The sequence below is a fragment of the Dermatophagoides farinae genome, chromosome 3 (genome assembly GCF_024713945.1).
Source record: "Dermatophagoides farinae isolate YC_2012a chromosome 3, ASM2471394v1, whole genome shotgun sequence".
NCBI lineage: Eukaryota > Metazoa > Arthropoda > Arachnida > Sarcoptiformes > Pyroglyphidae > Dermatophagoides > Dermatophagoides farinae.
Genome location: NC_134679.1, coordinates 2708756 through 2723168, shown reverse-complemented (window position 1 = coordinate 2723168; position 14413 = coordinate 2708756). Strand labels below are relative to the sequence as shown.

General features: G+C 29.8%; 2 protein-coding genes across 2 annotated transcripts in view; both read right to left on the bottom strand.

The window, feature by feature from the left end:
• The window catches only part of LOC124494437 (uncharacterized), a 45908-nt gene that overhangs the window by 21284 nt on the left and 10211 nt on the right, over positions 1 to 14413 (bottom strand). The window lies entirely within an intron of this gene.
• On the bottom strand, positions 5960 to 10331 carry LOC142597361 (uncharacterized). The gene has a single exon (XM_075729014.1). The coding sequence runs from the start codon at positions 10295 to 10297 to the stop codon at positions 6194 to 6196; it is 4104 nt and encodes a 1367-aa protein (XP_075585129.1). The 5' UTR covers positions 10298 to 10331; the 3' UTR covers positions 5960 to 6193.

The window sequence follows — 14413 nt, the reverse complement described above, 5'->3', positions numbered from 1 at the left end:
CCTATTAAAAAAAACGAAGCATAATCTTTTTCATCATTTCGGTTCAATGTTCATCATGTTTCTCTATCAAAACAAGAAGAGAATCTGAAAAAAAAGAAATAAAATAAAAAACGGGCTCAATCAATTTTTTTTTTTCATCACCACATTCAAACTCTTTTTGTGTTTCCTTGGTCTATAGCGTATATATTCACTTAAGGTCTAATATGGTTCGTTGTTGTTTTGATTGGAAAATAATTTTTTTTTCTTTTTTTTGGTTGTGATCATTCACCTGTTGCGAGAGAAAAAAAAGTCAATTTAACCTGTTGCTTGTTTCATTTTTTTTTTTTTTTTTTTTGTTCAAAACGTTCAGTTTTTGTGCACTGTTGCTCATTTGGAATATTTGGCCATAATATATATATATAGTTAGAGCAGTGTAGGTAGTAGTGGTCCGGCAATTGTCCATTTTTTTTTGCTTTGCTTTTATTCGATGTTTGTGTGTGGATTTTAAAAAAAAAATTTAACAATAGAATTTTTAAAAATAGAGAAAATTTTTTTTTTCAAAAATGAAACAAGTGAATCGTATGAAAAAAAATGACCATATTATATGGGATTTTCATTAATATCATCATCATCATCATCGTAATGATTGCATTGCAGTAGGATTTATAATCATCACTCAATCCTGCTAGCCAATTGATCCATACCAATGAATAATCCTGAAAACAAAAATCGGACGCAATTTCAACATTTTCATTTTCATCCAGTTTGTAATGGAGAAAAAAAAATAACTTAAATAAAAAATATCGATCACTAATACATTATTATGAACCGGGATTGAATAATGAAAAAAACACTTATTTTCAACAAAAAAAAGAAAAATATTTTTGACATAAATGAAATGTGTATTTATAAAACCAAAAACCAAAAAAAAAACGAAATAAATGAAGATTGAATCAAATGGAGAGAAAAAAATAAACTAGGTAAACGTTTTGTACCGAAAATACAAACAAACAGATATATATAGGGGGAAAAAACGACACAAATCAAAAATGATCAACCAAAACAACAATCCGATCATAGGAAAAAAAAAAAGATACCACAATGTACTGAATGATAATGATAATAATAAAATAAAATGATAAAATGATGATTGACTTGAAACGAAAAATCATGAAATTGTTGTTGTTGATCATTAACAAAAGGAAAAAAAATTTCCCAGTTAGTAAAATCAATTTTTTTTTCATTGATGATTGAAATCATTAATTTCAATTAATCATCATCATTATTTATTATTATCGGTCAACATTTTGTTTGATTAATCTTTTTTTTTGTTGTTCCAAAACTTTCCACTTGTTTGTTGTTAACACTGGCAATTGTATCACGTCAATGTCATTTGTTTACTCGTCACATGTCAAACTTTCTTGGTCATGCTCAATAATCAATAATCATTATGATGATGAGAATATTTAAGCCATTTATCATCATATTTTAGAAAGAGAGAGAGAGAGAGAGAGAGAGAGAGAGAGAGAGAGAGAGAGAGAGAGACAACAACACACTAGATAAACATTATTTCTCTCATTAAACAAAATTAAATTAACTATAAAATTGAATCACTTTTATTATCAAAAGTTTGTTTGTTTTTTTTTTTGATGATTGAAAAAAGAAAAATAAAAAAAAACGTCTTACATCAAGATAGCCAACGATTTCGTGAAAAAATAAATTAACTTTTAAAGAAAAAAACTGACTAATTGAATTCTAATGGTCATGATGATATCTTTGAGTTTTTTTTTTCATTATATTCTCTTAAATTGAATTTTCATTCAACATTTGATTGATCATTAATCGATCTGATGATGATGATGATGATGAATGTGAATAATGGCAAATGATGACAAAATGTGGAAAAAAAATTTCCTGAAAATTTTTAAACATTTTCCGGATTTCCTTCCTAAATCGAGAAAAGAGAGGGAGAGAGAGAAAAAGCGTGAAAAATTCGAAGAAATCGATCAAAATTTGTAGTCTCAACGTAAGCCATTGTAATGTGTGTTTGCGATCATTGCATTTCAGATTCAGATTTCATTTTTTTTTATTCATTTGATGACATAAACGACTTTTGACTTTTGTATGGATTTTTTCTGTTTCATTTTCTGATACTTTTATTCATATAGAGAATAAGTAATGACTGTATTGTATGAATGAAACAATATTGAAGATGAAAATAGAAAATAGAAAGGTACGTGAGATTTTGAATTTTTTTTCAAAGTGAAAGTTTTCATTTTTATTCTTGTATTCAAAGACTACAAGAATCATTAACTGAAGACAAAAAATCATTATCCAGGAAGAGGGAGAGTGGAAAAATTGAATTGATCTTTGTAATAATGGCTGGTAAACATGAAATATCATATCATCATCATCATCACTACCCATCTACAATGATCTAAAGATGATGATGATAATCTTTTCTGATCATTAACAACAACAACAATTCATAAAAAAATGGCCAATTCAATCCATAATGACAAGATTGAAATTTTTTTTTCTCTTGTTGAATAATGATGACACCACCGAGGATTAAAACCACCAACTAAAGAGAAAAGAGTAAACCAAGAAAAAACAATCATTATTATCATCATCATCATTTACATTTTTCATTCTTTTCTCATTTTTTTTCTACTATTCAAAAAACGTTAAAGAAAATAGCCAAAATGGTATTGGTCATACGGATGATGATGATGATGATGATGATAAAAAAACCGGCAATGGCGTTAATGATGGTGATCGGCTCAGTGTTTGAGCCTAAATAGAGCTAAGAAAAAAAGAAAATACTAGCCGGAAATAACAACGATTTTTTTTTCACCATCATTAATGGATAGAAAGCATTTAGGATTACCATATGTCCAGAATTTCAGTAGTCATCTTGTATTGATTGTCTATGGTTACCATATGATTGTGAAACATTGATCAATTGGATTGGCCAGACTTTTGTTTTAGAAAAATATGATAGCCATAAATGCATTTATCATCATCATATTTAATCTATGCATGCATTTGTCTGAATCCGGTTTGTTATACTCATCGATTGGTCAAAAAAAATGAGAAAAAATGAAAAAGTAAAAACAGATCGCACACAGTGGAAAATCATCATCAAATACAATAACATTCGAAATATAGTGCAATATATAAACAAAACAAAACAAAAAATAAACTGAATATATCGATGGGTTTGTGTTGTTGTTGGTTATTTTTTTTCCTCATCGTTTTTCCTTTCAATAATTTTTTGTTTTGTTTTCCCTTTCTCATAATTTTGTTCAAACACAACTTGTTGTTGTTGTTGGATTTCTTGAAATATATGTGTGCATATATATATATATATATATTTGCTAACTGAATGTAAACAAATATCCACTGATAAATAAAATGACGAATCGAATATTTACATTTACATAAACATCATCATCTATCTTTGAACAAATTTTTAAAGATGAAAAATGAAGAAGAAGAAAAAAAATAATTCAACGGTTTTTTCGATACATGTACATATTCACCAAATCAAACATTCATCGATGTCATCTGTCATGATAATGATGATGATTGAAAAATTGAAAAAAAAACAAAAATAAAATACATATATACGTATGGATTCAAAACTTCCGTGAGATTTTCTTTTTTTTTCCACATTAAAATCAATCGACAATCATATATGATGAATGATGTACAGAGTACATGTGTGGTATGAAATTTCGTGCACACGTGTAATAGCTAAAAATTGAACCATTTTTTTTTGTGCACTTTGTGCATAATCACGATTTTAATTTGAAACATCAAGATTATTGTGTGTGTGTGTATGTTTTTTTTGTTGATAAAATTCCTGTACTAATTAATGAAAAGGCGTGATGTACTGTGATATTTGATCATTATCTAGCGACCGAATTATTTTTTTTCGGTTACAATTTACAAACGAGCCTAATACATTCAACCTCCGGATAACAGACACACACATAGATTATTGAATCAAATTGAATCACAAAAAAACAGCAGGAAAAAAGTTAATAGGATTTGAATGAAATTCTTCAACATTACCATTATCATCATCATCATTGATTAGTTAACCAGAAAAAAGGGAAAGTCCAATTTTACATCGAATTGGTTTTTTTTCAAGTTTTACTGTTGTTACATCAATTCTATTCATCATATTATATGATAACTGAATAAATAAACTCTATACATTGATAGAATGAATGATTTTTCCTCTTGTTGTTGTTGTTGTTTGTTTGTTTGTTTGTTGCTTTTGTCGTTTATTTTATATTATTATTTATATTCCACCTGTTATTGTTCGTTTTTTTTTTCTTCTTGATCATCTTGCTGAATCGAAAGAACCGGTCTACCGAAATCGGGTCGTATAATTATATGGCAAGTAAAATACTTATTGTCATTAGTATATATGGTGTGGAGCTGGAAGGGGGTTTTTGGATGGAGAATAGCGAAAAAAACAAAAAAAAAAATTGAAATCGACATCCAATGATGATGGACGAATCAAAAGAAGAAAAAAAATAGTAGATATCTATTCTCGTTGCCCCTTTTTTTTCTCTAGTAGACCATATTATAATTTAATGAATGTTAAATTGAACTTTTTTTTCTTTTTTCCATTAAATACATTTATTTTGAATAAAATGAAAAGATAGTAGGAAAATGATATGGAGATTGGCACCGAATAGAGAGAGAGAGAGAAGAAAACATTCAGCATTCAGGCAACAACAACAACAACAACAACAGCAGAAAAAAAATAAATGAATGAACCGACCTGGCCCAAAATGATATCTGATGATGTCTGTGATTTTTTTTGTTCATTATTCAATAGCGGACAAAAAGCGGAAAAAAATCTATGATTTTTTTTTCATTTCGTTTCGTTTCGATTCGATTAGATCGATAGATACGAAACAAAATCGGAGAGGGGGAAAAATGAACAATTGTTATTGCTAATGTTAGTGGAAGAAGAAGAAGAAGAGAAAAAAAAGGCAATTTCCAATCTTTGATTTTATTGTGCCTGGAAATTTTTCTTTTTTTTTACATTTATTTTATTTATTCAATTGTGTGTGTGTGTGTGTGTTTTCTATATATCATCACCACCGACCACCAAGATATTCACAGTGTCAAGTTTCAATGGATTCAATCGATTTAAAAACACAAACGATACATTTCTGTCCCCAATTGTGTAAGTATTGTGTGTAATTAATGATTTGCTTCATGCAATTTGTCACAATCTTTTTTTTTGATGATGATGATGATGATGATGGTGACAAAAACAAACACGTTTAATTGAATCGAAATGACCAAACAAAAAAAAAAACAAGAAAAATAACTATAGTTATATAATAATGATAATAATAAGTAGTGACACAAAACAAAACAAAAAGTCTAGAAAATCGTTCCAATTGGAATACAGAAAAAAAACAAACAAACAAACAAACAAAAACAAAAACAATAGCAACAGTTCATGACTTCCGTATATTATGAATGAATTCATTGAAAAATTGAGTAAAAATGTGATGGTTGTTGTTGTTGTTGCTGCTGTTTTTGATGATGATATTTATAAGACACACACACAATAATAATGATATAATGATGATGATCATTAAATATTAATAATAATGAAGAAGAAGAAGAAGAAAAAAAATAAATAAAAATAAACTATAATCAGGTAATAATAATAATAATAAAAACTAGTTTATTTCGTGTCTGTATTTGCTCATTTGTTTGTTTGTTTGTTTGTGTATTTTATAGTATAAATCACGCGCACATAAACACCTGAGCTTGATTGTTTGTTGTTGTTAATAACAATTTTCATTTTTTTTATCCATTTTTTTTCTCTCTCTCATTATCATTATTATTATTATCTCATATATATACGATTATAATATAGAAAATGAACATGAAATAAAATCATCGAATGACATACACACACACAATGCTTGAATTTTTTTTTTATATATATAAAAAATTTTATTTTTATTCAGCATGAAAATCACTTCAAACATAATGATCTCAAAAGATAAAGAGTGTCGTGTCCTGTGTTTTAGTTTTTATAGTTTGTGTATGGATTTTAAAGAATGTTGATTGATATTTTGTTTGTGTTTATTAATTACCAGATAACTAAATTATCGGTTGTGGTTAAATGTTTGAAATTTATAGAAAATATCATTTAATTTTTTAAATGTTACATGCCCCCCCCAAGAGAGGTCGTAGCAGGAGGAGGATTTGAGGATTCAGCACTGTTGTCAACATAATTCAGATGAACTGCAGTAAGGTGTTCCATATTTGTTGCGGTTCTTCTTCGCAAGCGATAGAATTTATAATATAGGATAACAACGAAAATAGTGATAATCGCCAAAACAAGCAAGCAGATCAGCGCGTTTATCATCAATCCCCTTACAGTCCAATTTGATTCTATCGGAGCAATACGACTTGAATGCTGATAGTTGTCCAAAAGAATTCCGATATTTTTAAAAGATTTTTCGTATTCAAATTGATCATGGAATAATAAAGCGTTAATTGTTCTGGATGTATGATATTCCAATACAAAATTCGCTTTCTTTGTCTGTTTCCTCACAATGTATTCATGTTCATCAATTGTGAATTCTTGATCTCGAGGAATACGATAGACAGCATTTTCACATCGGTATGTTACATTTGCCAATTTCAATGTTTGATTTAAACAATAAATGTAAACGAATTCTGAATCATAATCTATTTGTTGACTTTTCTTTCTTTGATCGTTCCATTCAAATTCGGTGAAGCATTCATCTTCTTGCCAAAAAGTTTTCTTCATAGGAGCTTGAATTCTACATTCATCTGGATGAGATACAAGGAATGCTTCAGCATGATAACCATTCGGCTGTATATCCGCCTCTATTGCACAATCACGTTTAGTGTTGACAAACATGTATTGTGGCCCACTATAACGAAAAAGACATCTATTTTCCCCCCGCTCTTGAATAATCTTGAAGGGGTGCCCACGATAAACTTGATATTTTGGATCAACAATTGGAACAATGAAATCCAATTGTAAAACATTATCGTTAGCATCAAATTTGCAACCTTGAGGTTCCCATAATTCCCAGGTCTCATTTTCAGTTATCATATTTGGGAAAAGAAAGTCTACATCCGCATCGATTCTTGGCATTTGCATTTGGCGTAAGAATGCCATCAAATGAGGATATATTGTATTTAATTTGGCATTGATCTCCGCCAATTCTTCCATTGCTTTTTCGGTAAACGTGTATTTCAAAAAACGTTCATCCCATTGGTCTTTTAATTCTTTAATCAATTGATTTTGATTTTCCAACAGTTGCTCCATTTCAGCAATTTTCTCTTCTGTTTGTTTTTGATAGGCCTTTACACGATATTGTGTACGAAAATTTGAAACAAAACCAATAATAGAGTTGAAGATGGAAATTACTTGGCCTGGATTAGTAGCAATTGCATATACTCCTGTTGAAGCCAAAGCTGTTAAGCTGCGTTTTTTCCTTTGATTATTGATTTTGTATGATAAATCAGTTTCAGAATCACAATGTTTTTTAATTTGTGAGATTATCATCATTTCATAAAGGCAATCGTTTTCATTTTCTTTTATTTTAGTGGTGTAATATCCTTGATGAAATTCTTTATTAGCTCCAACCCATGCCTTACACGGATCTTGTAATCCAACCATATAAGTTCGATATTCTGTTCCAGTTGCCACCGCATGTTGCGTTTTTTTCCAAATAATGGGATCAGTAGTAGGTATTCCCGCAAGGAAACCAGTTGGAAGAAACATCATGACCAGTATTGCTGCCATAAGGGCATGATATCTTGCCGTTTTCTTTATTTGTGATTCAATAATTTTATTGTCGAGCAATTCTTTAAATTGATTATCAATTTTTGATTGGTCCTCAATTGAGCACGGATAAACTTTCCGAACTATTGGCATGTTGTTAGTCAACTGAATTTGACACTTTTCGGTTGAAACTAATCCAATATCGAATTTTGATTTAGCAAAAACATCGTCAAGTTGTAATAAATCATTTAAATTTTGCTTTTCCGTTTGTTCATCTTTGGCTTTAACATGATAACAACTTTTTCGAAATTCACTAGGTTCCGGACGTTGTAACGTTGTCATCTGCATTGGGATCAATTCACGATCGCCTGGGAACAACATTATTTTAAATGCATGGATATCATCTCGTCCTAGCAATATCGGCATATCATCATCATTTACGATTCGAAAGATAATCTTCCGTTTTATTGTCCCCAATTTCATGTGAGCAAAGCATGCTTGAAATGAATTTAATCGATGTTCGGTGACTTTTATTGAGATTTTACTTTTGAAAATATCCAATTTCAAATTGTCACATTCCGATTTCGAAATAATGTTAATATTCGATCCCGGATCCAGTAAAATTGTAACTTTCTTGTTGTCTATTCGAGCACGTGCCAATATTGGTGGTATTGACTTTTTTTCCATGTTGTTAACTGAGAAACATTCGCCTTGTTCATTTTCCGACTCCTCTGAATTGTCAGGAGTATTCAAATCAATTAATGCTTGTGGCTCGGCGTCCAAAGAATTTACAGCTTTCGGGATCGTTTGTTGTTTCTCCTTTTCACTGGATTTCTGATTTGTTTGTGATCTCCAGTTTGATTTGCTTTGTTTAGACGGACAATCCACGAGTTTGTGCGAACCATTACATTGTGAACAATGTTCTGCACTTCGGCAATAGCGAAAGATGTGTCCTTGTTGATAACATCCAGTACAAACTCCTGCATCAAATGCCAGCTGCCGCTTTTCTGCGGTTGTCAAATCCAGTTTACAATTTTTTGCAGAATGAGTTTTATCGCCACAAAATATACAGGCGCCACGATTTTCTCTGAACGATCTATTTGCCTGTCTTGTAAATTTTTTATTATTCACCAAAAACGGATCTGCATTGTCTTGCAGTTTATCAACAATATTTTCGAGATATTTGATTACTTGTTCAATATCTTCTTGATCTGAACGTTCTTCCAAGATAGAAAGCCTGATTGGAGATAGCTTCCCCTTTATTTGTTTTGTTAACAAGGTAATGGTGAAAGCGTCTGCCCCGGCACGTTTTAAACTCAAGTATGAACTTCGAGCTGAAGTCATCATGCGTCGATAGCCTTCCAAATCATGATCATCATATGGCGGTTGAAGTTCCGCAAACTTTTTTAATACATCGTTTTTCAATGCAAACATTGAATTAAAATGCCGCAATAATGTCCTTTTAGCATTCTCATAATCTTCATCAGTGGAGTAACCTTCAAGCCACGTCCTTGTTTTCGAATCCAATTTTGATTTCAATATTTGCAGTTTTGTTGCGTCATCCAAATCTGTTTTGTCAACATTATTGCAAAATGGTTGGAAAAAATCATTAAAATTCCGAAAATTGCCATCAAATTTGTTGATAAATTGCACTCTGTTTGCTTTAAACGGAATGCGTCTTTCGGGAAGATTGTGTGTTGTATGGTTAACATCCTGATTTCCAAACGATTGAAATGCCAATCTAGGGCGAGGTTCTGGCAAAAAATGTTGATTACTTTGCAAATTATCATTTGACGATCGCCAATTTATTTGTTGATTATCCTCATGTTGCCCAGCATCGTTTGAATTAGAATGTATCAACATTTCCTCCGTTTCGTGGTAGTTTCGGTCATTAAATCGATTAACATTATTTCGTCCCGTCGACGAAGTTGGAATTTGATGACTTGGTTCAAAAAAATTTGTTAACTGTTCACGTGTTGGTACTGTTTCCATGGCCGAAAAAGATCGAGCCAGATTTGATCTTTGAACATTCTGATGGTTGGCAATATCCATCATTGACTGAGATCGTTGAGTCTGTGCCATATAAGCCATAGAACGTTCGTCAAGTACTGAATGGGGTCTCGGATTGACAGGTATCATAAATTCATCACGGGAATGATTTCGTATTCCTGTCGCCATAGTTTGCTCTGGGTTATGCAAACCCTCTTGATCCATTGCGTTATATTTTTGTTGCAATTGATTCAAAATCATTTCGTTATCCATTGTTCTAAATTTCAGGGTACCACAATCATATCGTTCAGCGTTATTTTTTACAAATTGGCTGACGTCTTTTTCATAGAGTTCTATCCGCAACAACAATTGTGCGAATTCAAACGTAAATCGGAACATACTGATTGTTCCGTTTTCAAATTCTTGAAAAATCAATCTTAGCGTTGATTGAAGAACTTCTTTATATTTCAACAAATTTTGCATTTGTTGATCTGTTATCTTCTGTGAATCTGTCATTTTTTCCGTTGATACACAAAATTTCTTCGGTAAAACACAAAATTTTCTCGTTGAGACACAAAATTTCTCGTTGAGACACAAAATTTCTCGTTGAGACACAAAATTTCTTCTTGCTGGCTTATAAAAAATTTTATTTTTATTCAGCATGAAAATCACTTCAAACATAATGATCTCAAAAGATAAAGAGTGTCGTGTCCTGTGTTTTAGTTTTTATAGTTTGTGTATGGATTTTAAAGAATGTTGATTGATATTTTGTTTGTGTTTATTAATTACCAGATAACTAAATTATCGGTTGTGGTTAAATGTTTGAAATTTATAGAAAATATCATTTAATTTTTTAAATGTTACATATATAATGATATTTTTGTCAGGTATTCACTTACACACACATATTGCACTTATAAATATACAAATATAAATATATACACATCATGTAATAAAAAAAAAGTCCATGTGTGTTTCATGAACCAGCCCTAAAGCCAACGAGCGAAACAACGAGTTAAAAAATTGTCAACCTGTACATATGTACATTTTTTTCCGTCATCATCATCATCATCGTCGTCGTCGTCGACGATCGTCGTTATATCAAGTATAAAAATTCAGTCATTTGGAACCGGAAAGTAACAAACAAAAAAAATCCAGAAATTTCTCTATGATTACAATGTACGATGATGATGATGATGATGATGATGACGAAGAAAGATTTTTCAATTTATGAAAAAAAAAATTTCGATCAAAACAGTGTATTGTTGTGTGTGTGTGTTCGTGGTTGATCATGGTACCATTGTTGTTAATGTTTTTTTTCTCTCATTTCTATACAATGATCATTAGCCACAAATGTATTGTAGTTAGATTCAATTAGATCAGATATTGTCGTCATGAAAATGTTTTTTTTTATATTCGTCAAATAAAGATCAAATAAAAAAGAAAAGTTTACGAACGAAAAAAAACAAGACAAGACAAATTAAAATCAGAAATAAAATTTCAGAAGAAAATTGTAATAATAATAATAATATGAAAAAAAATCATCTAAAATTGATTTAATCAATTGTTTTGTTTTTTTTATTTTGTGGTTAAAATTTTTGACAAGATACAATCGAATGTATCAATATATTATGATATTATTGTTGATACATCAGTTGGCAGAAAAAAAAATGAAATGAAATGAAATTATCTGGTATGGTACATACGATACACTACTGGAAATGACAATCAATCATAAACAATCAATCAACCATTTATATAGATATATATTACGTATACGTTTCTCATACGAAAAAAATATTTAAAAAAAAATCAAGCATACCAAAACGAATTGTTTGCCAAATAACTTGCCATCCATTTTTTTTCCTACATGATATTAATCATCATCATCATATGTATTGATCAAAAACCGAATCCAATCGAACAAAAAAAACAAAAGTCAAGATATTATAATCATCATCATCATCATCATCATAATCAATCTACTATGAACATATTATGCTATAATAATTCCTGTTTAAAGCGACAGGTGTGAACAACCCCAACATTTACACGCACACACACACACACAATCTATTACATCACCAACACTTCAAATTTAAGTGGTTGTTGTTTTTGTTGTTATTGTTGTTGTTGTTGTTGTTGTTGTTGTTGTTAACATAATTTGGTTGAATATTATAATAAAAAATTATTCAAGTATTTTTTTTCCCCCCCCCATACATACACATTTCTCTTATTATATCGATCGATTATATCGCCATTACATAATCATAATCGTTGTGTTATTTATTTATCCGTTCTGTTCTTTTTAATCATCTTAAGTTATAAGCTTGAATAGATTTGATATTTTTTTTTTTTGATTTTTTGATTTTTTTTGTTGTTTTTCATCATCTAATCATTTATTTGGGTTTTTTTTTGCTCCTCTGTTGGAACAACGATAACGATGACGATATATATTAAAAAAAAATACAGCCCTATCAAAATAGCGATTGATTGTTGTTGTAATTTGTTTTTTTTTCGTTTTGGTTTGGCCTGTACAACAATAATTTCATTTCATGGAAATTATGAATGTTCTCTCTCTCTATCTCTCTCTCGTTCAACAATAATAATAATCAACTGGTAATGGATTTGGATGGATAAAATGAAAATGAATGAAAAAACTTTTTACATAGCTACAAAAATAGCCATCATCAGATATATAGATTAGTGCCGATATTTTTATTTGTGTGTGTGTGTGTGTGCTGTTTTTTTTTCATATCAGAATCTATCTATCCGTCAAAATTCATACACCTGTCGTTGAGAACAAATTTTTTTTTCAAATGTGTTTTCAATTCGTTTTATATAACTCATGATCAAAAAACATGAGTTAACTCTCATTGAATGAGAATAATATGCTCACATTCACAGAACAATGAGGGGAAACAAACAAACAAACAAACAGAAAAAAACAAATAAGGGGAAATCCTCTTGTCAAAATCGAATGACATTATCGCCCTCACTTTGCAAACAGCCATTCAACTGAACAAATCTTCAATTAACGAATTCTTGATCAAAACAGAAACGAAAAACTAACAACAACAACAACAACCAAAAATCCTGAAAAAAATGTCCCCATGAGAACAAGCCAAAAAGTATATCGGAATAAAAAACATTTTGTTTTTTCCATTTCTTTTTAATTCGACGATCAAGAATACAAATAATAATAATAATAATAGTAACAATAAACAAAAAGAAACGACCTTGTAATTTTGAGTTCGAATGGATCAAATCTGAGGAGGGAGGATGAACAACAAATAAATCTTTGAAATGAATCGATGAACCATTGCATCATCATGGAAAAAAGAAAGAGATTTCAAAAAAACATCATCATTTATACTAAAATAACATTTGAATCTTGTCGGGTTTTTTTTGGATTTCAGAAAAAGTTTCATTCGAAACAAATTCTTAGATTTTCTTCTCATTTTATTCTCATTGAATTCGTTTAAATGACATAATACCATAACATAAATCTAGTGATAGTATGTTGTTAATTTGGATTCTAAATTGGTAATCAGAGAACCAAAAGAAAAACTAGATTGGCAAAAAAAAATCGTGAAACAAATCCAAACATGAGCGATACTTTGTGTGTGTGTGAGAGTAGTATTACACTTGTTTGTCACTATTTTTAGTATCAAACATTGATCCATGATGGACCAAAGAAAAATGAATGCTGTAGTTGGTGAAAAAAAAATAAGATTGTCCTGTTTTTTTTTGTTTTGCCTGTACATTAAACCTTTATTTTCTTTCGCCTACGTTTTGTAAAGAAAATAAAAATTGGAAGGAAAATGAAGCGATACGCTTTACGATCTGTTGTTGTTCTTTTTCTTAGATGAATTTAAATCATCAAATGTGAATTGAAATGATTCTATTTTCAATACTGTTTATAATTGTGTATTTTTAACTCAATTCTATTGGCAGTGCATTCGTATCGATTAATTCGTGAATAAGATATTCAAATACAAAACAAAAATGAATGATAGAGAAACAAAACAAAAAAAACAGACTTGAATTGTTTATGATAATAAACAATTTAGTGACAATTTTACGATCAATTCCTTATCATATTTTTTTTTTGTTCAGTGCATTATGATATATTTTCATGGTGGTTTTGGCATTTTCGATCAATGAATGTGTGTGTGTGTGCGTGCGTGAAATGCACGTTTTGAAATTCTTTTTCGAGAACCAGTTTTTTTTTGCTCTTTCTTTAACCAAAAATGTACATGAAAGAATGAATAAAATAAAAACAATGGGAACGGCTTCTGTATTTGATGAGAATTTTATTTATTTTTGTTTCTCCGTGTTGCATCAATATAATGTTACAGGATAGTATTAATTCATTCATACATTAATTCATTGGTTTGAATTTAAAATTAGACATAAAAAGAGAAAGAGACAAATAAAATCTTATATAAAATTGTTGTCATCATCATCATCATCATCATAATCATATCATTTTTTGATGATGATGATGATGATGACAATAATAATTCCAATAGTTATCTATATGTCATAAATCTATGGTTCAAATCCGTTTGTCCATCCATCTATTCATTTGTTTTGTTCGTTTTTTTTCTATCATTATCATCATATACA

Coding starts and splice junctions, on each gene's coding strand:
- LOC142597361 (XM_075729014.1), bottom strand. CDS start 10,297: ATGACAGATTCACAGAAGATAACAGATCAACAAATGCAAAATTTGTTG.